This window comes from Nicotiana tabacum, chromosome 3 (genome assembly GCF_000715075.1).
Source record: "Nicotiana tabacum cultivar K326 chromosome 3, ASM71507v2, whole genome shotgun sequence".
NCBI lineage: Eukaryota > Viridiplantae > Streptophyta > Magnoliopsida > Solanales > Solanaceae > Nicotiana > Nicotiana tabacum.
This window is the reverse complement of record NC_134082.1, coordinates 13,841,967-13,867,423: the sequence shown is the minus strand read 5'-3', so window position 1 is coordinate 13,867,423 and position 25,457 is coordinate 13,841,967. Positions and strand designations below refer to the sequence as shown.

At 37.0% G+C, this 25,457-nt stretch overlaps 1 protein-coding gene across 1 annotated transcript; it reads right to left on the bottom strand.

Moving 5' to 3' along the window:
* Positions 1-15,330: 15,330 nt before the first annotated feature.
* On the bottom strand, positions 15,331-25,153 carry LOC107829231 (uncharacterized). The gene is made up of 4 exons (XM_075249232.1): positions 24,999-25,153; positions 23,094-24,180; positions 16,677-16,793; positions 15,331-16,544 (listed from the first exon to the last, which is right to left on the bottom strand). The coding sequence occupies exons 2-4, from the start codon at positions 24,171-24,173 to the stop codon at positions 15,687-15,689; spliced, it is 2,055 nt and encodes a 684-aa protein (XP_075105333.1). The 5' UTR covers positions 24,174-24,180; positions 24,999-25,153; the 3' UTR covers positions 15,331-15,686.
* Positions 25,154-25,457: the final 304 nt, after the last annotated feature.

The following is a 25,457-nucleotide window of genomic DNA, read 5'->3' as shown; positions in this document are numbered from 1 at the left end:
AACACTGTATCCGGGGAATGCTCTGATGGTAAGCAACCTCCACTTCCAACCAAGAGGTTGTGAGTTCGAGTCTCCCCAAGAGCAAGGTGGGAAGTTCTTGGAGGGAAGGATGTCGGGGGTCTATTTGGAAATAGCCTCTCTACCTCAGGGTAGGGGTAAGGTCTGCGTACACACTACCCTCCCCAGACCCCACTAAGTGGGATTATACTGGGTTGTTGTTGTTGTTGTACTGTATCCGGGGAATCTATAAGGTGGAGCTTCAATAACTTTACTAAAGTTCTGGACCCTCTCCCATATTTCCTCACCTGCAAGTATCGGAGGTGAAGAATAATATTCCATTTTATTCTTTTTGAATTCATTTTTCATCCTTCTAAACTCATGATCATGAGGCAAGAATTGACTATGACAATTAAACCATGATTGCCTTCGGCCATGTTTCAAAGTGAACGCTTTATTATTTTCCATGCAGTAAGGACAAGCTAGCTTCTAGCAGTCGTCTACCCAGACAACATTCCATACGCAGAAAAATCATTAATACTCCATATTAAATTAGCATGCAAAGTGAAATTCTGCTTGGTTGATATGCCATATGTTTCAACACCATCACACTACAATTGTTTAAGCTCATCAATCAAAGGTTTCAAATATACATCAATCAAACTTTTCAGATTATGTGGATCGGGGATAATACAATTTAAGAATATATATGGACTAGTCATGCATAACTCGGGTGGTAGATTATAAGGTGTAAGAGAGACAGACCAACATGAATATGGTGTCACAGATACAGAAAAAGGCGTGAATCCATCCGCACACAGACCTAACCGAATGTTCCTTGGTCACTAGCAAAATTTGGATATGTCCTATCAAAGTGCTTCCAAGATTCTCCATCTGAAGGATGACACATAACACCAGGTGGTCTTCTATTTTCAAAGTGTCATCTCATATGAGGAGCAGAACTCATCGATACATATAACCTCTTTGACCTAGGTATAAGAGGTAAATAATGCATCGCCTTGATAGCGACCATATTCCCGCTAGAAAGCCTCTTGAAATGAGGCTTTTCGCAAAATTTACAACTGTTTAAAGTTGCATCATCTTTATAATATAACATGCAACCATTTTCACAACAATCAATTCTCATTGACGTAAGTCCTAACTTAGAAGCCAATCTCTTTGCGTTATAGAAATCACCAGGTAAGTTAATATTAGGGTCAACTAGTTCACTCATAAGGTCAATGAAAGAGTTCATGACTGCTTGAGAAATATTCCAGTCGGATTTTATACTTAGTAATCTAACTACAACAGATAGCTCGGAGTGCGAACTTCCTTCACGTAGTGGACGACTAGCTTCCTCTAACTGTTCATAAAAATATTTTGCATCATCATTAAGTGTTTGTTCAATATTTTCATTGGGCGCATCCCCGAAGTGCATCCCAAAAGCATCTACAACCATATCCTAAATTCTAGAATCAAGATTTGTATTCTCCACCGACCAACTACTTTCACCAACAACCATGTTATGAAATATCCCACGACTACCATTGCTCTCTCCATGATTAGATGTAACGACTCGGCCGGTTGTTTTAAGAATTAATGCTCCGATCCCCTATGAACTACTTTTCCCGTGTTTATTTTTGCTATTTTGATTTATCGGGATATTTGGTTTTGGGTTTCAGAGTGTTTTGGGACACTTAGTCCCTAAAAGAGAGCTTAAGCTTTAGAATTTGGACCGTAGTTGGATCAGTGTTAAGATGGTCTCGGAATAGAATTTTGTCGGTTTTGTTAGCTCCGTTGGGTGATTTCGGGTTTAGGGGCGTGTTTGTATTGTGTTTTGGAGGTCCGTAGCTTATTTGGACTTGAAATGCCAAAAGTGGAATTTCTAAAGTTTCCTGTTCGATAGTGAGATTTTGATATCGGGGTTGGAATGGTATTCCAGAAGTTGGTGTAGCTCTGTAGTGTTGAATGTCACGTGCTTGCAAAATTTCAAGTCATTCGGACGAGGGTTGATAGACTTTTTGATCGAGAGCGTGATTTAAGAGTTTTTGAAATTCTTAGGCTTGAATCCGATGTTAATTTGGTATTTTGATATTGTTTTGAGCGTTCTGAAGGTTGAAAAATGTTTGAATGATGTTTTAGGATTGGTTGGTATGTTTGGTTGAGGTCCCAAGGGCCTCGGGTGTGTTTCGGATGCTCAACGGGTCAATTTGGACTTAGGTGTGCAGCAGATTTGCTGGTTTTCTGTTGCATACTTTTGGCCTTCGCGTTTGCGAAGGGGAGATCGTGTTCGCGAAGGCTGGAAAAGGGAAGTATCGCAAACGCGAGGAGTGGAGCACGTTCGCGAAGAGGAAAGGCAGAGCAATTGGGGACCTATGAAATTTCTCTACGCGTTCGCGAGTATTGAGTCGCGTTCGCGAAGATCCTAGAGCTGAAGCTACGTGTTCGCGAGTGGGACCTCGTGTTCGCGAAAGAGGAAGTTGGCCAGTAGGATTTTTGTGCATCACGTTCGCGATAGTAGTCTCGCGTTCGTGAAGAAGAACGCGTCTGGGCAGAACTTAAATTTCAAAATTGAGGGTTTAAAGTTCATATCACAAAATTAAATTGGGGAGCTCGGTGGGAGATGAATTTTGGAAAGCTTTTCGAAGGGAGTTTGCGGGTAATGATTCTTAACTCCTTTTTTCTTATAACCCATTAATCTAAACATGAATTCATTTTGGATTTTGGGTGAGAAATTGGGAAAAAAATTGGAAAAGTTCTTAGACCTAATTTTCGAGTTTTGATTGGGAATTTGACATTGGATTTGGATAATTTTAGTATGTTAGACTCGTGAGTGAATGAGGGTTCATAATCCGTAAATTTTACCCGATTTCGAGACGTGGACCCGGGGGCATTTTGGTAATTTTACCTAACTTCGCGTATTAGCTTAGAATTTATTTGTGGAATCAGTTACTTGAAGTTATATTTACATTATTCAATTGAATTGAATAGATTTGGGTCATTTGGAGTCGAGTACTCGTGGCAAGAACGTGGTTTCAGGTTGATTTTGAGTCGGTTCGCTGTAAGTGACTTGCCTAACATTGTGTGTGGGAAACTCCCCTTTGGATTTGGTATTATTGATATCTAAAATGCCTTGTATGTGAGATGACGAGTGCGTACTTGTGCTAATTGGTGAAAATCCAATTTTCATTAAGTAACTATATTCGTGTTTCCTTTCCTGTTTATACTACTTGTGATTTAAGCTTGTTGTTAGTTTAGGGAAGCATGTCTAATTGACTTAATTATTTTAATTGCTCAAACTGCCTTATTTGGATTATGTGCAGCATGCTAGGCTAGAAATACCTATTTTACCTTGGTATGGAATTTGAATTGAATTGTCTATTCTTCGTGTTGTTGCTATGTGTTTACTTTGGGACTACGGGATGGTATCCCGATAGATCCCCCTGCATGTTTACTTTGGGACTACAAATTTGTATTCCGGTATATCCCCCTGCATATTTGCATTAGAACTACGGAACTGCACCCGGTAGATTCCCCCAGTACTGGATATTTACATTTGGGACTACGAATCGAAATTCCAGTAGATCCCCGTGCATTATGAGTTGGATTACGGGACTGCACCCGGGAGATCCACTATATATTTATATTTGGGGACTACAGAACGGTATATTGGTAAATTTCATTTGTTATCTCTGTGTTGAGCTGTATTCCTTTTCGTTATTATTTTGTTTCTGTTATAGTTGTTGTTGTTCTTTCTATCTTGTGTTACTTTTTACTATTGCACTTAATTATACTATCTTATTCTATACTGTTATACCTTGTATTTCGTTTAACCTCAATAGGGCCCTGACTTTCCTCGTCAGTACCCGACCGAGGTTAGACTTGGCACTTACTGAGTACCGCTGTGGTGTACTCATGCCTTTTCTGCACATATTTTTCATATGCAAATCCAGGTACCTCGATTCAGCCCTATTACCCTTGAGGCGATGTGATTTCCAGAGACTTCGGGGTATATCTGCCACGTCCGTAGACCGAGGAGTCCTTTTTTATTCTATCTTAAAGTATTAGCCCTTCTGTATTTTTCTTTTGTTTAGACATTCTGGATTTAGATACTTGTAGACATTCAAAAGATTGTGATTTCATGAGATTCCGGGTTTTGGGAAATGTAGTTCCAGTTTGAGAGTTGTATTTTATATGCCGAGTGGAATCTTAAATGCTTCATTTGATATTTTTCTACAGTTTTATCTAGTTTTATTCTGTTGATTTCTTTTTCGCAATTTGTTAGGCTTACCTAGTCGTAGAGACTAGGTGTCGTCATGACAGTTCACGGAGGGCGAACTTGGATCGTGACAAGTTAGTATCATAGCTCTAGGTTCATAGGAGTCATGAATCACAAGCCGGTTTATTAGAGTCTCGCGGATCGGTACGGAGACGTCTGTACTTATGTACGAGAGGCTATGTAACTGTTAGGAAAATTCTACTTCTTTGACTTCCTTGTCGTGCGAGATTCTTGACATCACCAATTCTAAACCTCTATCTTTCATTATCTCACAGATGGTGAGGACACGTGCCACATGAGATGGCCCATCACCCGTGCCCCCTTCTAGAGCCGTTAGAGGTCGGGGTCGGGGTAGAGGTCGAGGACACGCTCGTGGTGCAGCCAAAGCACCCATGCGATCTACCATAGAGGAGCCACCAACAGCTCCAGTCGGAGTCCAAGCACCTGATACGCCTACTGCTACTACTACTCCAGCACTTCAGGAGACATTAGAACAGTTCCTGATCATGTTTGGTACATTAGTTCAGGCGGGGTTGATTCATGTTGAACCAACTACTTCACAGATTGGGGGAGGGACCCAGACTCCCACCACCCCCACTCCAGAGTAGCAAGTTCACATTTGTCGGGTTTCAGGTGTCATGGCGTCACAGCCTATGGTCCCATTTCAGCAGGTGGAAAGGGTCGCTCGCCGGGTAGAGGACATGTAGGTCCGGGAGAGAGAGTAAAGATGAGGTCGTGAGAGAGTAAGGGAGGTGAGGAAACCTCGTAGACCGGAGAGATCCACTGGTCCTTCTTTTGGAGGCAGGGTGCGGCATGGTAGAGGTTTTGTGGGTCCGCCAGTTCAGTTTGAATTTCATGCTTCGCATAGTGTTTTAGGTGTTTAGGGGTCTTAGAGTACCCGTACCGCACACTTCCCATAGCTGCGTCGGCAACGAGGTTATTTTAAGTGTGGCGACATACGCCATGTGGTGAGACTTTGCCCCAGACTTAGAAGGGGTGCACCTTCACAGACTTCTCAGCCATAGCGTGCCCCGCAAAGTTCTCAGGTTATAGATGCAGCTCTAGTTGCTACCCCGCCTGCTCAGCCAGCTAGAGGTAGAGGTCACCCTAGAGGGAGAGGCTAGGCCAGATATTATGCCATTCATGCCCATACAGAGGCTGTCACCTCTGATTCTGTCATCACAGGTATTGTCCTGGTTTGCCATAGAGATGCATCGATTTTATTCGATCCAGGCTCCACCTATTCTTATGTGTCTTCTTATTTTGCCCCTCATTTGGGTGTACCTCGAGATTCTTTGAGTTCCTCTGTTTATGTTTCTACTCCTGTGGGAGATTCTCTTGTTGTGAACCGTGTTTATCAGTCGTGTGTGGTTGCTCTTGGTGGTTTTGAGACCAGAGCCAATTTATTATTACTCAGCATGGTAGATTTCGATGTTATCTTGGGCATGGACTGGTTGTCACCCCATTATGCTATTCTTGATTGTCACGCCGAAATCGTGATACTGGTTATGCCAGGTGTACCGCGAGTAGAGTGGAGGGGTACCTTAGATCATACTTCCAGTAGAGTTATTTCATTTCTTAAGGCTCAGCATATGGTTGAGAAGGGGTGTGACGCGTATCTAGCTTATGTGAGAGATGTTAGTATTGATACCCCTACAGTTGATTCAGTCCCAGTAGTAAGGGATTTCCCTAATGTGTTTACAACTGATCTTCCCAGCATGCCGCCTGATAGAGATATTGATTTTGGCATTAATCTGTTGCCGGGCACTTAGCACATTTCCATTCCTCTTATCGTATGGCCCCTCCTAAGTTGAAGGAGTTGAAGGATCAGTTATAGGAGTTGCTTGATAAGGGTTTCATTCGACCTAGTGTATCACACTGGGGTGCTCTTGTCTTGTTTGTAAAGAAAAAGAATGGTTCTATGCGTATGTGTATTGATTATCGCCAGTTGAACAAAGTTACAGTGAAGAATCGTTATCATTTGCCTCATATTGATGATTTGTTCGACCAACTACAGGGTGTACGAGTGTTTTCTAAGATTGACTTGTGTTCAAGTTACCATCAGTTGAAGATTCTGGATCCAGATATCCCGAAGACTGCTTCCAAGACTCGGTATGGTCATTACGAGTTCCCTGTTATGTCATTTAGGCTGACCAATGCCCTAGCAACCTTTATGCATTTGATGCACACTGTGTTCCGGCCATATCTTGACTCGTTTGTCATTGTCTTTATTGATGATATTTTGGTGTATTCCCGGAGTCGGGAAGATCATGAGCAGCACCTCAGGACAGTACTTCAGACCTTGAGAGAAAAAAAGTTATATGCAAAGTTCTTGAAATGTGAGTTTTGGTTGGATTCTGTGGCATTCTTAGGCCACGTGGTTTCGAGTGGAGGTATTCAGGTGGATCCGAAGAAAGTGGAAGCAGTGCAAAGTTGGCCTAGACCATCCTCAGCTGCAGAGATCTGCAGTTTTCTTGGCTTGGCGGGTTATTACCGTCGATTTGTTGAGGGATTTTCATCAATTGTAGCCCCTATGACCAGGCTAACCCAGCCCTTCGCGAACGCGTCACCTGCCTTGTGAACGCGAAGGCTAAACCTTCACCTCGCTCAGCAGACTCTTCGCGAATGCGAGGGTCCTCCCGCGAACGCGAAGACCAAAAATGTCTGCAAATGCTGGAACTGATTTCCTGCAATTTCCTAACTCCAAAAATAATCCGATAGACCATCCGAAACTCACTCGAGGCCCCCGGGACCTCAACCAAAGGCACCAACATATCCTAAATCCTTATTCAAACTTGTTCCAATCACCAAAACACCTCAAACAACATCAAATCACCCAAAACACATCGGATTCAAGCCAAACTTTCTAAAATCTTTTGAATTATGCTTTTGATCAAAAACCCAACCAAACCATGTCCGAATGACCTAATATTTTGCACACTCCTCCCAAATGGCACAATGGAACTACTGAAACTCTCGGAATTTCATTCTGACCCCTATATCAAAATCTTGCCTATCAACCGAAAATCACCAAAATATCAACTTCGTCAATTCAAGCCTAAATCTACTACGGACCTCCAAAATTCATTCTGATCGCGCTCCTAAGCCACAAATCACCTCCCGAAGCTAACCGAACTATCGGAACTTACATCCGAGCCCTCTAACATATAAGTCAATATCTGGTTGACTTTTCCAACTCAAACTTCCTTAAAAGAGACTAAGGGTCTCAAACCTTACCAAAATCATTCCGGACTCGATACGACCAACCCGATGCCATAAAACACGGATAACGAAGCTTAAAGAAGTAGAAATGGGGGAAACGGAGTGGTAACTCATGAGACGACTGGTCGGGTCGTCACATTAAACATAAAGTAAAAGTTCAATTTATATCTTACGAGTTTAAACATAAACATAAAGTTCAATTTATATCCTAAAAGTTTAACTCATACCTAAAAGGTTCAATTTACATCCTACAAGTTTAATTCACAAGAACAAAACCTAAAAACTAAAAGTTCAATTCATATCCTATGAGTTTAAACATAAAGTAAAAGTTCAATTTATATCTTACGAGTTTAAACACAAACTAAAAGTTCAATTTATATCCTAAAAGTTTAACTCATACCTGTCGTAGTCTTTCAGTAATTCAAGCCACCTACGCTGCCTCAAAGTCAACTCTTTCTGCTTGAAGATGTATTGTAAACTCTTCAATTTACATCCTGCAAGTTCAATTTATATTTTAAAAGTTCAATTCACCTAAAAACTAAAAGTTCAATTCATATCCTACGAGTTTAAACATAAACTAAAAGTTAGGATTATATCCTAAAAATTTAACCCATACCCTCAAAGTTCGATTCACAAGAACAAATCCTAAACCCTAGATTCTAACTAAACTATTCAAGACAATACAAAGTTAATAATTCAATTCTAACTAAACCATTCAAGACAATACAAACTCAAAGATTCAATTTATACCATATGTAATCAATTCAATTAAAACAAGACCTAAACCCTAGATTTCTATAAAATACATTGTTAAATAATCAATTGAAACACTAATCAATTGAAACTAATTCATAGCTAATAAACAAAATATTAGATTTATACACAAAAGACATAAATTGTAATTCAAACCTAGAATTTTTAGGAGGTGGAGAAGGAGAGACGCAACAGTGGCAGTGGTAGTGGCAGCGACGGCAGCTGGGCAGCAGCAACGCGGTGTGGGAAATGAGATTTGTGTGAGGGAAATAGAGAGGGAGAGGGGAAGGTATTGAGTGGGAGTTTAAGGAATTTTGAGAAGAGAGATATGAAAAAATGGGGGAATCCCATACATTTCAAGTCTGTTTTCAGACTTACCAACCAACGTTGGTCGGTATTTTGGTCGATACATTAAGTGTTGACCGTTTGACCAAATACCGACCGACTTTGGTCGGTTTTTAAAAAAAAAACTAAATTCTTTTTTTTCGTTTTTATTTTTAACATATTATAAGCTATAAAAATATTAGTATAAACTATAAAAAAATATTATTAACTATAAATATTTATTTTATTTAACTACAATTATTATAAATAATTATAAGCATAATATTTACAAAAAATTATATTAATTAGATAATTACTTTTAATAGATTATAATGGCATCTATGTAAGTAAATTTTTAAGTTATATTTAAGTATATGAGTAATTTCACACACACACACACACAAACTATATTGTGATTGATGTTCAATCTTATATATTACTACGTACGTACAAATAATTAATCAATTGATAAACTAATATAATATTATTCTATTTAGGTCGAAATGTTTTATTTTTTATATTAATCGATATAGGTTAAAACATTTTGTTTTTAATATCCATCGATGCATCTAAATAAGATATAAATCGATGAATCAATTTATAAGTCTATCAATCCCTAAAAGAACCCGACCATGTGTTCCTAGCGCTTCATGTTCTTATATATATACGACTATCAAAGTATATATATATGTGTGTGTGTGTGTGTGTGTGTGTGTGTGTATCAATCCCTAAAAGAACCTGACCCTGTGTTCCTAGCGCTTCATGTTCTTATACATATACGGCTATCAAAGTATATATATATATACACACACACACACACAACCACTTCATTATAATACTTTAACTATATATGTAGTTTGTTATAGTATATGTTAGTGTGTGTATATATATAACACACACTTCGTTGTGCTACTTTAACTATATATATAGCATGTTATAGTATATATTACTGTATTCATTATTTGTATTATAACAAAGTTAATAGATTACATTCATTCATCACTAATAATGCATGACATAGATTAATCTATATAGGCCGAGACGTTTTATTTTTACTATTAATAGATATAGGTCAGACGATTTGTTTTAAATATTTAACGATGCTCCCACAATAAATCCACTCTCCTGCCCCGAAAAGTCTGCGTAAGCAACTCTCCCCCCCAACTCGACTTGGGTTCTTTTAGGGATTGATAGACTTGTGAAGATCCTAATTAGTATATATAATTTATCATCAAATATATCTATTTGGAAATTGATTCATCGACTTATAACTTACTCAGATGCATCGTTGAATATTAAAAACAAAACGTCTGACCTATATCTATATCTATATAGATAAGGGTCGGGTTATTTTAGGGATTGATAGACTTGTGAAGATCCTAATTAGTATATATAATTTATCATCAAATATATCTGTTTGGAAATTGATTCATCGACTTATAACTTACTTAGATGCATCGTTGAATATTAAAAACAAAACGCCTATATATATATATAACACGCTTCGTTGTACTACTTTAACTACATATATAGCATGTTATAGTATATGTTAGTGTATTCATCCCTTGTATTACAAAAGTGTTAACGGATTACAATTATATTATTTAGATAGTAAATATAAAAGTGATTTTAAATTTTGACCAATGTTGACCTAATAACCGACCAACTTTGGTCGGTTATTTTCCAAAAATTAAAGTATAGCGACCAAAGTTGGTCGGTAAATGCTTCCCCCGGTATTAACCGACCAACTTTGGCCGGTAATTTTAAGTGAGATTTCTTTATATTTTATAAAATATTTTAAATAATAATATAACTATTAAAATTTTATAACTTAGTCCCACATTACCAACCAAAGTTGGTCGGTGATGTAAAATTTTCTTTGACTAACAAGTCTGACCTGCTCGGTCAACTTGTTGACCACTTTACCGACCAACTTTGGTCGGTAATTTATTTAAAATAAATATAAATTATTTTTTTCCTCGTTACCGATAAATGTTGGTCGCTATTTTGGACCGACCAATTTTAGTCGTAAAATTCTGGTCACTAATTACCGAATTTTTAGTAGTGTTGATGGATTTAATTATGCGGATCTAAATTAATCGGACGGACAAATTTTGCTGTTAAATATCTAAGCAAAAAGAAATAGAGGAGAAAGATGATTCGACAAAGGAAGCATGCAGTACTATATATATACGTGGTTGAGAAGAAAGATAAGACTACCATTATAGCCAAAGCATGTGAATCCTAGAAATTTGCCAGGCCAAATAGGACAAGGCTCAACCAGTAGCTCTCACTCATGAATAATTGAATTTATAGATTTTGTGTATTGACATACGTCAATTCTTTCCTTATCCAATGACATTTTCTCCCCATGTGATGCATTTACTCCTGAATTTCTTACTTAACCGATTCTTTTTCCCTCTGCAAATTAATTACTAGCTCAAAACGAGAATTCACGGACAAATATGATAGAAAATTGAGAACAATGTGTGTTAGCGCAATATTTGAGTTGAAGTTGCAAGAAGTATTTGAAATAGAAAAACAAATGTGGAAATTGTTTCAGTTGTATTAGAGTTAAATTTCATTTGAAAAAAGATTGTGAAAATTGAAGAGTTGTGAGTGGAAGCTAGACAACAACAACAACCTAGTATAATACTGTAAATTGAGTCTGAGTAGTGTAGGATTATACAGTCTTATCCCTACTCTGTAAAGACAGAGAGATTGTTTCCGAAAGACCCTCGGAGTGAGTGGAAGTTAGAGATTGCAAATATTAGTTTTGCCATATAAAAGGCCAGCCCGTTAAAGCATTCCACATTCACGCAGGAGGGTTCGTCGGTGAAAGGGTCGCACCCCAAAAGGTGTGATGTAGACAGTCTATCCTAATACTCTAATACAAGCATTAGTGGTTGTTTCCACGGTTCGAACATGTGACCTATTGGTCACACGAAGACAACTTTACTGTTGCTCCAAGGCTCCCCTTCATTAGTTTGGCCATAATACTTGTAAATATTGAACTTTTTTATTTGAGGAGCATTTTAAGTGATTTGATTTACAGTCACAAATCTTTAATCTTTTCTCCATATGAATCTGTGTCCCTAAACAATTTGACCTCTAAATCCTTACATTTTTTAACTTCAAACTATTTTTTTTCTATATGATTTCCAGCTTGTGGAATTGATATGTCAGGGTGAGGATCGTGCTTATGTTCATCTTTTGAGCTACAAACATCTGCAACGACTTACATTATTTTAAAGAGCAAACTTTTCCAAATTGGAATAAAACAGAAAGTGACATAAAGAACCCACTTTGACTGATTACTGCTTTGGAAAACATAATTGATATATAACATTACCTCTACGGCTCTACCCAAGGAAACAACCAAAGTAAAGGGTACTCCCTTCATTATTGATACATCATTAATTTTCTTTTGTTGTAGAGGGGTGAAGTACACAAATTAAATAGCTTTTAAAGTGGACCGTTTTGAATTTTTATTCGCGTTGTCTCATGAGCGACGTACGTTTTTTATTTTTAACCTTAAAGTTCCATCCACAAGACAAACGCAGTGGCGGATCCAGAATTGTTAAATTATGGGTGCTTAATTATCTTTAATTTAAAAATTACTACTGAGATTGGGTGCTCAATTAACACATTTATATTAATTATTAATTTTTCTATATAAGTAATAGTATGTAGCTGCAAATTGAGCACCCATAACTAAATACATAGATCCGCCATTGGACAAACGGAGGTTAAAAACTAAAGCCCACCCTAAAAAGTACCATATTTTTGCATTTTTTTTTGGCTGTAATGTTACCACTATTTAAGTGAGACTAGAGAAACCCACCAACTCAAACTGTCTATAATAACAACCTGGCACATTTGGAAATTATTTCAGATTTAACATGTTAAACAAAGGTCATCAAACTTAAAGGGTGTTTGGATTTGGTGTTTGGTATCTATTTTGGAGCCCGACTGTATTTGTATTCATATCGCATAAAACCCATTTAAGACGGAAGCGCTTCCTAACAAAAAAACTTCACATTTAGAATTCAAACCCGAGACCTCTAATTAAAAGTGAAGGGATCAGATCTTAATGAACCTTAGCCATGTCTTTGACATACTCATGTATATACCAAATAAACTTTTGAGTATAGTTGGTTTCATTGGGGACAATTTTAGTACATGGAGCATGCTCCCCAACTATTATGGAACCTTTCCACTCCACAAAATAATTTCCACTTTAATGCCACCTCTTAGGGATACTCCCTCCTACAATTGAAATAAAAAATCCAAATTCACTATTTTCAATTCATATTATACATATAAATTATTATTATTTTCAAAAATATGTAATCATACTAAATTTAAACTTGAATGGAGAAAAATTGATTACAAAGACATCAAGTAATTGACCCCAACTAATTTAAGAATAGAGTTTGGTATATACACATACTAAGTTTGAATCCGTCATATTCATAACAAAATAATGGATGTAAGGACGCTTCTAAGTAAACTTAAAAAAGGCAGCCCAGTGCACTAAGCTCCCGCTATGCTCGGGGTCCGGGGAAAGGTCGGACCACAAGGGTCTACTGTACGCAGCCTTACCCTACATTTCTGCAAAAGACTATTTCCACGGCTTCTATGTAACTAAGTAAACTTAAAATTCAATGGTCCAAGCGATTTTTGGGGGTTTTGTCGTTACTCGACATTCAATGGTCCAAATATCTAAATTCGCATAGTGTAAGGCTCATTATTAGGGAAGCGCTTATTTTTCTCTTTTCGCGAGGACGTGAGCTCGAAATTTTGGTTAAAAGTGGAAGGGTATCATCCATTTAAGCATACTCTTTCGTGGTGAATAGTGATTGTTGGCCATCAAATCGGGTAAATACTTATCATCTGCATTGGATGTTTGCACCAAACCAAACAACTTAACTGCAGCAGTGAAAAATTAGAGTATATATCATTTGTAGTCAAAAAAGAATTAAAGTAGAAATACATTTCACTTAACCATAACTAAGTGATAAATATGTATAAAAAATAAATGTATTTTATTTATTGATTCGATATAAATATCGAAGTTTTTATCATCAGACTGTCCCATTTGGACCAAACTGGGGTTCCTTAAATAAGCAGAAACAGATATACCATGCTATTTTTCCGTGTTTCCACGTGCTCCTTTCTAAAAAAAACACTTCTTTTTTTAGGACCAGACTAATAGAAACTCTTCTTCTTGAAGCAAACCCACAGTATACCCAAGTATACTCATCAAATTGAGGACCCAACTACCACAGCTACCAACTTAACTAACCTCAAAAGTACATATTATCATTTTGGCATCGCAAAGGAATAGTATTCAACCACATAATATGGATTAAAATAGGGGTGTCAAATGGACAGATTGGACGGGTCAAAATGAGTTGAGTCAATAAATGAGCGAATCAATGACTCGTACAAAAATTACATGGGCTGAAATGGACCAGGGTTAAGATAGGCTAAAAAAGTTGGGTCATAACTCAACTCGCCCAACTCTTATCAAGATTTAATTAATATGTATTTTTTTTATATAAATTGTTTAATTACTAAATAAGACTTTTTTTTTTCTTTTCTTATGGTCATATATAACATATCAAACAAAAAAGAATTATTTTAAAGATATTTGACAAAGTTACACATGGATCAATTGGATTATAATCAGCCCAACTTTAGATGGATTGAGATGGGTTGGGTCAAGATGGACTGAGTTCAATAAATGGACGGGTCAAGATGGACTGAGTTCAATAAATGGACGGGTCAATGACCCGCCCAACCTTGGGCAAAGTCATATTTCTCTAGGCTAATTTTGACACCTCTAGATTAAAAGCACGCAAGAACCCTTGATAATATGACCCGAAAGTCCCATGGAGTTGTCATATACAAGTATTACAAAGCCCATGACTTTCTTGATTGCCTCATTCTCAATTCAAAAAATTAGGACTTAAATTAATGTCCTCTCATTCATTCCTCCTAAATTGCACATTCAACAAAATGACACGTGATATTTGTATGATCATAGAGTTTTATCCTAAGGTAATTAATTTGAATAGAATGTAGATTCTGAATATACATAGATAGTGTAAAAGTTTTTAAGCCATTAGTCACTTAAAAGATAATTATAACTAACCATCCTAATATGTAGGTTAAATTGTGCTAATAAATTCCTCCCACGTCAAATAGGATGTTTTCCTATAGCAAATCTCTTAAACACATGTAACAAATTCCTCCAGGGTCAAATACAATCACACACACTGCCTCCTATAAAACCAAACTGATTTTACGCATCTCATATATTCTATGGGGTATTTGCTATCTCCTACATCATAAATATCAAATAATTCTGTTCACTAAGGGCTAAGGCTTAAGCACACGGTAAGAAATCACCTACTATTTTTTGTTTTTGCAGCATCTTAAACCCTAATCTCCAAGTTAAATTTTCAACGTAGGTACAACTTACGTGCCTGGGGGCTAGCAATAGGACAATTAAAGATGATTAAACTGAGAGTTAGTACCATATGTAAAGATGGATATATGAAAGAAAAATACGTTGGTTCTATTTCTAACATATATCTTTGAAAAAACTTAGCGTGCGTGTCTACCTCATAGAGCTCATAACATTCGATGTGGACCGACATTTTATTTTCATTTGCTTTGAATTTTCAATGATACTATATTAATGATTTAAACAGTTTCAGTTTTTGCTGAAAATCAACAACGGAATCTTTTGCAAACACTCTTTCAAGTTTTTGAACCAAACGCCAAAAAATGACAAGAATATAATGTCTGCTTAACCACCTACGGATACAGGTAAGTCATATACTACTACGTAGCAAAATAATAGGCGACCACCAAAGTCTATAAAGAACTCTGGCACATAAAGGTTGTCTATTCTGCAAAGAAGATGATAATTAACCTAAACACGGAATAAAGGCATATCATCTGCTAATATCTTGCTTAGGGAGAGAATTGAGGAATAACACGGAATACAGCTCAAACTACAATCACAAGTTTTAGGCTGCGTAATTCTGATGGTAACAATTAACAGAGCCCCATGTGATGGTAGTACCTTTATTGGAAACTAATATCGATACTGAGGTTGACGAGGGTACTCGTAAAGAGAGCTTGCTGCAGATGAATGGTACTCAGGAAGCACACTTCTAGTACCACCATGACGGTAAACTGATCGCAAACCCACAGGAGGGGGGTCATACTCAGGCTCTGAGCGTGCCGAGTTCACAGGATCATGGTATGACACACGCTCACGGTATGACACGTAGGGATCATTGATCCCAATATCATCCCGGAGTCTAGTTTCCAAACTCAGTGGCTGATGATATTCACGACGCTCTGGGAATCCATCCTGTCTGTAATAATCACGTAGCTCTACTACTGCCTGCCTTCTGTAAACATCAGGATTGCCTAGCACTGTTTCACGTGGCTCTACTACTGCCTGTCTTCTGTAAACATCAGGATTGCCTAGCACTGTGTCCCGCCTATAAGCATCAGGGAGTTCCACCAATCGGCTCTGCCTATAAGTATCATCATGCTGTATCACTGTGTCCCGTCTATAAGGATCTGTTCTCAAAGTCCTACTATATGCATAAGATTGAACAGGAGCAGGTGGTGGTAAAGGTTGAAGCGGGGCTAATGGCACCAATGGAGATGTAACTAAATCCCTTTCATGAAAATGAGGACGTTCATGGTATACACGCTCTTCAACCCGCTCACGGTACCCACGCTCTTCAACCCGCTCACGGTACCCACGCTCTTCAACCCGCTCAGGTCGTCGAGCACGTTCAGCCCGTCTTCTGCCATCCCGACCCCGCCTCTTAACTCTGTCTCGCTTGGATTTCGCAGGGGTCTCAAATCCAAGCCGTGTGTCTTTGGACCTGGAACCTTTGCTTGCAGCAGTGAAAAGCTTACACAGGTCCTTCACCTAGCAATTAGCAAAAGATATGCAAACAAATTGTAGGTGCCGAGACTCGCAAGAAAACTGAAGACTGACAACACTTACAAATAGAGCTTAACCTGAGATATCCAATAAACACAAACAAGATGGATCGAGTACCTGTTCAGAGGACAATAGGCAATCAAACTTTGACCTTGTGAAATAGTTCTTCTTAATCGCTTGCCTGAACGTCTCCTCTGCTAGTGGTAAGCAATCCTCAAGAACAGAAAAGCGAACCTAAAATCAATTTCCAATAAAAATTAACACAAAATGTTCAAGTAAAAAAATCCCACTTATCACACTAAGAGAAGCACCAGTAGAATTCTAGTATATATATTCATCGACGAATTCGCCGCACAAACCAAGACCCTAGGTTTCACACACAGTACAACAGACACACATAATTCCTCCAAGGGAAGTAGGTTTCTACATTTACAACCTCCTAAACCCCAGGGCCACCAGCCGCAAACAGACCTCTGGCAGACAAGCACACAGGAACGTGATGGAACTCCTCACACATAAAGACAGGCACTCAAGGTAAAATATTGTTCAAACTCTCATAGAGCAATCCTTGCCAGAACTGGCATAGGAAAGACTAGGAGTCACAGTAATTATTGTATCGTTTGCCCATTAATGAAAGAATTATGCAGCAAGCTTTAACTCGATGAAAGCTAAAATAACTTCATAAGTCTCTTTTTTATGCACTCTGACTATGATGGGATTAAATATCTAAAATAATTGCTTTCTACCTATGTCTCTACCAAGCCAAACCCTCCTCACATTTATCTGATGAATTGCTCAACATCAATTTGAAGATATGACAGAAGATTTGCCTTCTTTATTGAGGTGGAGATAAAGAAAATGGAAGATCTGCCTTGTGTTAATTACTATTAACTTATTTTGGTATGTATTAGGGTTCACAGGAAAGAAAAACCATATTCAGTGTAGAATTCGCCATAACATTGGCATCTCAGTCTCATTTAAAATCTTCCAAGATACTCAGAAACACATAAAACCATATAATGGCGAGTAAATGTTCGATTCGGTACAATTTATAACTTTTGCAACCACTAAAGAGTTAAGATTATGTGATTTACAAGCACTAGACCTTAAGCTCAAAGACCTAAAATGTGCCTAGGTAATCAAGATCCTATGCACAAATTAGTCTTTTGGATCCCTAACAAGGAAAAGACAAAAAAAAAACCTCAGTAATACCTCATTTGCATTTGGTTTACAAGGAAATAAAAAAATTTATAAGGAATTGTAGACAATACCAACACATATCAAACATGAATTAATAGCAGGATCACCTATCCAAAAAAAAAAAAAGCAAGATTTCTTATTTAGAAATTTCCATCAGAAAAATAGCAAGTTGTAACTTCCCCATAACCAAGACCCAGGAAATAAGACGCCCATACTATCCTTGTGGTAAAATATAGACAATCGGACGAAATCCTCTAATACCAATTCTGATGGAAACATTAAATTTGAAGCAACCAACCACTCATGGAAAACGTGAAGAGAAGTGATCTATATGCAACAACAACCCAGTATAATCCCACTTAGTGGGGTCTGGGGAGGGTAGTGTGTACGCAGACCTTACCCCTACCCTGGGGTAGAGAGGCTGTTTCCAAATAGACCTCCGACATCCTTCCCTCCAAGAACGTCTCACCTTGCTCTTGGGGAGACTCGAAGACACAACCTCTTGGTTGGAAGTGATTTATATGCAACTTCGCAACATTTCTAAGCATACAAACAAGTGGTAGGTGTATGCATGCTAGAGCACCAGATTACTGATGTAGATACTTGACGATTATTACAAGGCATCGCACAACACTGATCCCATTGTCAGCCTTAAGAGCTATAGAGAGGTAACATTTTTTTTAAAATCAGTATCACAGTGATGTCATTTTCTATTGGCAGAAGGAAACAGGAAAAAGGAATGGAGCAAAATCCTGACCTCACACAGACACAAATATATACAAGGGAAATCAAAACAATATTGTCAAACCAATCATGCCTCAAAGGTTTCTTCGCCCAAACATGCCATTACCTTGTGGATCAAATTAGGAAACAATTATGCTATATCCATCTAACTTAAGCAAAACAAAAGGCAAATCTTTTTATATCTAGTGTCGGGAGCATGAGGCATAGTAGCTGTTGTTGCAATGTTTGGAGCATGAAATTAAGGCTACAATTGGAGAAGTAAATAAGAAGGAAAAGCTTAGCCTTAACCCACATCAAATCATATACAACAAAAATGCAAGAATTTTTACCTACATTTGGACCTATCTTCAGGGTTTAGGCGCCTCTCAAGCAAGCTTAAGACACCACTGCTTAGTAAGGCTTTTGTACATGAAGATGGATAAAATTGACTTAAAATATTTAACGTCACTAATCAAGCCCCTCCAACAAGAACATGTGTTTGAAGTTAAAAATATTGTGCGTTATATTGGGAGCGACAAGGAGAAAAAGTTCTAATTCTACTCCTGAATTGTCTTTTGTATCCTATAGTTGTACGTGAAGCTGCCTTTTTGAGTTTTGATACTTCACTAATAAACTTACAATCTGTATATATCAAACGAATAGATTATAAAATTAGAACCTAGAGATATATCTATCAAAGGAATAGAAGGATGGAACTCTATTTGGGGTCATCAGACTAAACCACAGGTACTTGATAACTGCTTTGGTTGTTATATGCGCCAACACACAATTGAACATAAAGAGCAATACCTCACTTGAAAATTAGATACTGAAACCCCCTGCTTTATCTTTTCTGCCTTTCTGTTATACGAATATGCGTGTACATACACATAAAGATGGATCACCACCTGAATTTTAATTGCCTACTGGTTGTCTCCTAAGGTTAGGTACTACCAAATTATAAATTATAGGCACTAGAAGTCTAGAACCAAATTAACTCTTGCCCACTAATTCAAAGGAATAAAGGGTTTTTCCTTGATGAACTTATTTATTATTTTCTAGGGTTTGTTTGCCTCAAACAAACGTATTATACTCCGAACAAGGAGAAATGATGAGACTAAATCATTTTTCACCAGTAACCCTATTCTTTTTTTGAGAAAGGGTAACAAACCAGTAACCTTATTCTAATATGAGTAGTTTCATCACAACCATTTTCACCATTTAATACTCAGTATCATCACTAAAACAATTCTCACATGCTCAAGCGCTCACCATTACCAGATATCAAGTACTTTTACACCCATTCAATGACAGAAATGACCATGACATTGTCTAAATTATACCACACATCCTAAATGGACAAATTAGACTTGATTCCCAAATGGAAAAACTACAGACTTTTAAACCGATCAAAATTCAACATCTCACCTATCCTTTCTTGGCTATGCCCATTATGACATACACTTTACCTCTAAGGAACACTATTGACAAAACAATTTCAAATATAAGAGTAAAAGTTATAATGCTTTCCGGACATTGTATTCTCCAATTTATTTTGGATAATACAAAATCTATAAAGAATTTTACCTGCTACCAACAATCTTACAGGAAAATCCATCTTCTATTTATTTTCCTTTTCTTTAGATGGGAGGCTCACTTGTTTCCCATTCATATTTCCCAATTAAATGAGGAAAAGACTTTACCTGGATGTTTCATTCAGCTGCCAATTCAATGGATTTAATTATTCTAAGGACATTTAAAAGCACTTCGAATGACGGAATGAATGTACTCCCAAATACAAAGTCAATCATTTAAACCATAACAAGAAAACTGAATAGCACCTAATAATGGAAACTCCTTACCCTCAAAGGACAAGAAAGTAATTTTTTTTTTCATTTTTTTAATGGGCAACTTCTTAATTTCTAAAGATCTTCTCTGATATTTTTTTTCTTTTTTCCTGGTTGTCTACAGTCTACACACCTCAGTAGAGCGAAAAATATCAAGTTACAACTTACAAGAATTTACTAGTTGATTTATATAAATGATGGTCACCTGAAAGATTGTTCTCGAAATCAATCACCTCCATAATCAGTGATCAGCACACATGTACGCCCAGAACTATACTTTGCAAGTGCGGTGGTCTTGGTCCTATATTATACAAGGCAAGTGGGTTGGTCCTAGACAGGCTAAAACTTTAGAATGGACAGCCCGGGCACTCCACAACCCCTAACCTTTATAGTGGGTCAATTAGGGGCCGGTCAGGCAGCGGGCTATTTGTTTTTGTCTTTCTTCTATTTTTTCTATTTCCTACTTTCTCTTTCGATTTTCTACTTTAGTCTTTACAAATAGAACGTAGTTTTAAACATAGCTTATATTACTATCTTCTGTAGTGTGGTCTTAAAACGTGTCATTATGTCTAAGCATAATATAGAAAGCTTAAAATCAAAGCGTTTTCAAATACGAAAAATCTAAAAAAGGAGCAAATGAAAAAATAAAATAATGTATAATAATGCAACAAAAATAAATAAACATTAGAAAAATTATATGGATTAAAAGATGTGTAACTATAATTAAGGAAAACTATGTCAATCAGGTTTTAATACCATTATAAATTTTTGCTCTAGATACAAAGGTGCAACTTAACTTTTCAACTAGTCTTCAATAGTAGTTATCAATAAACAAAAAGGTTTAAACTAGTAATTAAAGAAAAAGTAGTTTGACTCCCCAAATAGTAGCAATATCATATGAAGTTTCAAAGGAGTTGTATACAACTTTTTTAGCTAAAATTATTATTTATTAATATCGGTTAAAGAAAAAGCCACTACGAATAACATGCACGCCTTAGCGTCATGGTGCCTCCACTAATACATCACTTAAGCAAGGCAAAGTACATGACTTGAGCTTCCCAAATGCCAATGCTACAAGCCAAGTGTGCCCTAACCAAGCCCCTTTGCAACACAATATATATGACAAAACAATACATATCACATTGAAAACCCATTTTAAATTCATAATTCAAATGAAAAGTGGCAACTTTTTTTTTGGATAATTGTGGCGTCCGAACCAGCTTGCGCGTACATTGACTAGTTCCATGAAGTATCCATGAAGTACTGCTACATCCCACTAGCACAAGTACCAAATAACTTTGTCTACTAAGGCTTGGACAGATGGGAAAAAATCACCTAATTTTTTTCCCTTTGTTGGGATTTAAACCTAAGACCTCGTGGTTCTCAATCCACTTCCTTGACCACTAGACCACACCTTTGGGTGCCAAATGAAAAGCCACAATTTTAAGCATCTAATTTAGATCTCTTATACTAAGTTTCTAGTTCACATTCCTCGACACTAACACACTCCTTCATAGGTTACCTAGCAATTGATACATCTTCGCCAAATCTAACATTCTTTTATAATCGAGAAAATCTCAAGGGCTAAAGGCACGCAATTCGAATGTCAACCGATGACCGGCCCACCCCTCTATTCTTCTCCACTTAAATACCAAGTTATGTCTGAACTCGGGTTCGAACCTATGATGTGTGCCTAACCCAAACATCAAAAGCTACGCTCTTACCACTAGACCAAAGTCCTAGGGTAGGTCTATTTATTGTTTAGTCCTACCCTTTTTACAAGGGAGCTCCTTGACACCTACATTAAAGCGGACCCTTAGAAAAGTGAAGCGCCCAACCCTAGTCACACCTAGATTCAAGCTTAAAACCATGGGTTTTCATACTTCGATAAAAGCCAAATAAAATTTCCCGATCTTTGGTTGACTTTAAAATTTGGTACTTCGGTTCGGCCTTTTATTTTCTACAAATATAACCTAACAAAGCAAATAACGAATTAATACATAATATCTATATCATATACGCACTCAATACCAATTTATGAAATGCATATTTGTTTCTAATTTGTCTCAAAAAGTATGACGTATTTATATATGTAAAAATAGTTTTGCTTTAAACTTCTCATTTTACTATTAGTGAGATAATTTATAACCACGAAAGTACCTAGGACTTGTTTTAGACCATGAGATTCAAAATTCTTCTTTCTTAAACACTGTGCCCAGTCAAACATAACATAATTGGGACGAAGTGAGTAATAACTTTTTGAGAAAATATAAATATTATAATAATTTAATTAGATAATTATATATATATATATATAACTACTTGCATTATGTATGTTTATGTAAATCAATTAAATTCTATTATTACCTTATTTTAAAAGAATATGATTATTTGAATTTACACATATAATAAATTATTATAAAGTTATATTCTTTTTTCGTCCCTTTCAAGCCCAAATTGATGGAAAAACTTGAACCAAACAAAATTTATTTCGGTTCTATTTTGTTTCTAGAAACCCAAAAATCAAAAAGCCAACCCAACATTTGATAAAATTGAACCGCTCCGACGAATGAACACCCTACAAACACCTTACTTAAAACATCAAGGTTAAATGTGCTTAAACATGCATTTAACAAAACTATATGCTATCCTCTAAATGGTACTTCTCTCTTACGTCCTCAACTAGAAATATACTTCATAGCCAAAAAAACTACGAAGAGAAGCAATTAAAGGTTAGAAGGCATTGATAGCACAACTAGCTAACCTGAGAAGGAAATTGAGACTTGAAAGCCTTGGGTGCAATGTTATAGCCACCACGTTCTGCAGCTTTGTAGATCCCATACATCAACTTCAAATCAACATCGTAAAGGAAAAGCCTCATCCCTTTATAAATTTTTTCCACCGTCTCTTTCTTGCTTGCCGGCAACCCTAGAACCTTATAACGATAACAATCCTTCTTTGTCTCGGAGTTGCACATAAAGATCATACCCATGCCCTTAGCCTTCTTCTTTGAGGACAACTTCTTGTGTGACGACTCGGGCTCGTCTTTGCCTTGAGGAGCCGCTCTAGACTTACCTCCAGAGGCAACTTTCTTAGAGCTTTGCTCATCATCATTTGACTCCAATTTTCCCAAGTCCTTCCCAACCTTACCGTTAGAGGCTACTTTCTTCATAACTTGATTATTTTCACCTTTCTCTTGGGGGCTTCCATTTGCCTTTCTCTTCCTATTATTTCTTCTCTTCATTTTTTTAGCTTTTTGATTCAAACTTCCTTCTATTTTCTCTTTATTCTTTTCATTTGCATTTGTTTCATCTTCTTGTTTTGGCATGTCATCTTCCTGGTTATCCTTGTCTACACCAGCAGCATCTCCTACTTGCTTATCATCTATGTTCTGTTCACCATCTTCCTGTTCTATGGTATTTTCTTGGTTATTACCTTCATCATTACTAATAGCATCTTCTTCTTCTTCCTTATCAGAACCACATTTTTCATCTCCTCCTCCAAAAACTTCATTTTCTTTATTATCTTCATCTTCTTCCATAGCATGTTCTCCCTCTAAAGTTTCAGTTTCAGCTCCATCATTTTCTTCTTCTTCCATAGCATGTTCTCCCTCTAAAGTTTCAGTTTCAGCTCCATCATTTTCTTCTTCTTCTTCTACAAGAGTGATCATTGTTTCTTCAGTTACTGCTGTTTCCACTGAAAACGCAACCGAGCCTCCAGTTTCTATGTGGTTTTCCACCTCACTGGAGTCAAGTGTCGTATCAGCTTCAGAAGCAATTGCAACATCTGCTTTGGACACTGATCGTTTAGTTGAAGCATTGGCCTTGCCTTTTGCACGCACCATCACGAACCTATGTATCTCCGAATCAAAGGGTGTTAAAAAATTGCAAATGAGAAGCAGCTAGTAACACCCATTTATATTAGTTGAACCTATTGAAGAATTACCCGCTTTCTTTATCCATAAAAAATTCAAATCAGATGCAAAAAAAAAATAAGGAATTTAAACTCTAAAGTTCAGAAAATTTACCCAAAAAAAACCTCCCAAACGGCGAAGTAAAGCAGTTTTAGTTGGACCCTGCCCCTACCCCTAATATATACAAATGAGCAAACACCTGAAAGTCACATCAACATCTACATGTCACTCCGATACTAGATGGAGTCTGCCTAAAAGAATCATAAAAATGATAATAATGAAAAGAGCACTGCGAGATCGCCTTAACAAAAGCTCGATTTATCCACAAATACATTTATAAAGTTGCTGAATTTTTACTTTTTTATAACTCGATTTATGATAAACAATAGTGAGAATCGTACAGCCCTAACTAGATTATAATAGAGGCTTAATAGTTGTTGTTGTTGATGAAAAAAAAACTGCGAGATCCGAGAAACAAAAGCTCAATTTAGAAAAAGTTGATGATTTTTTTTTCTTTAAGATAAATTATAGTGAGATTCATAAACACTAACTAGCGTCGAATTGAGGCTTAATAGTTGTTACTGTTGATGGGGGAAAAGGTGAAAAGCGTGTAATTCATCAATCTCGTTCTCATCGAACTTATCTTTAAAAAAAATTAAAGAGAAAAAACCCTAATATTAAAGATCAAAGCCGTAAAAACGGAAAAAAATGCGGAATTAATTAAATCTAGCGGAAACAGAAGGATAAATCACTCACCTGTAGATTAACGTCGATTGACGGAGAAAACAAATATCCTCTCTCGGCTAGGGTTGAAGTGAAACCCCTTTACGTTTCTATATTTATATGGTGTAAAAGGGACGAAATGTAGAGAGGACGGTGATGAATGTGATGATCGAATCTGAGCCGTTGGATTTGTGAGACAAAAATTTGAGAAATCTTTTCTTTTCGAAGCACTTGCAGGCTGCAGCTTTTAAAGGATTTTTTTTTTTGAGTAATTAAAGGATTAATATTACTCCCTCCGTTCCAATTTATGAGAACCTGTTTGACTGGGCACGGAGTTTAAGAAAAAAATGAAGACTTTTGGAATTATGGTCCTAAACAAGTCCAAATGGGGCTCAGAGTATTTGTGTGGTTATAAAAGCTTCTCATTAAGGGTAGAGTTGTAACTTTAAGCTAAATTGTTACCAAATTTAGAAAGGGTTCATTCTTTTTGGA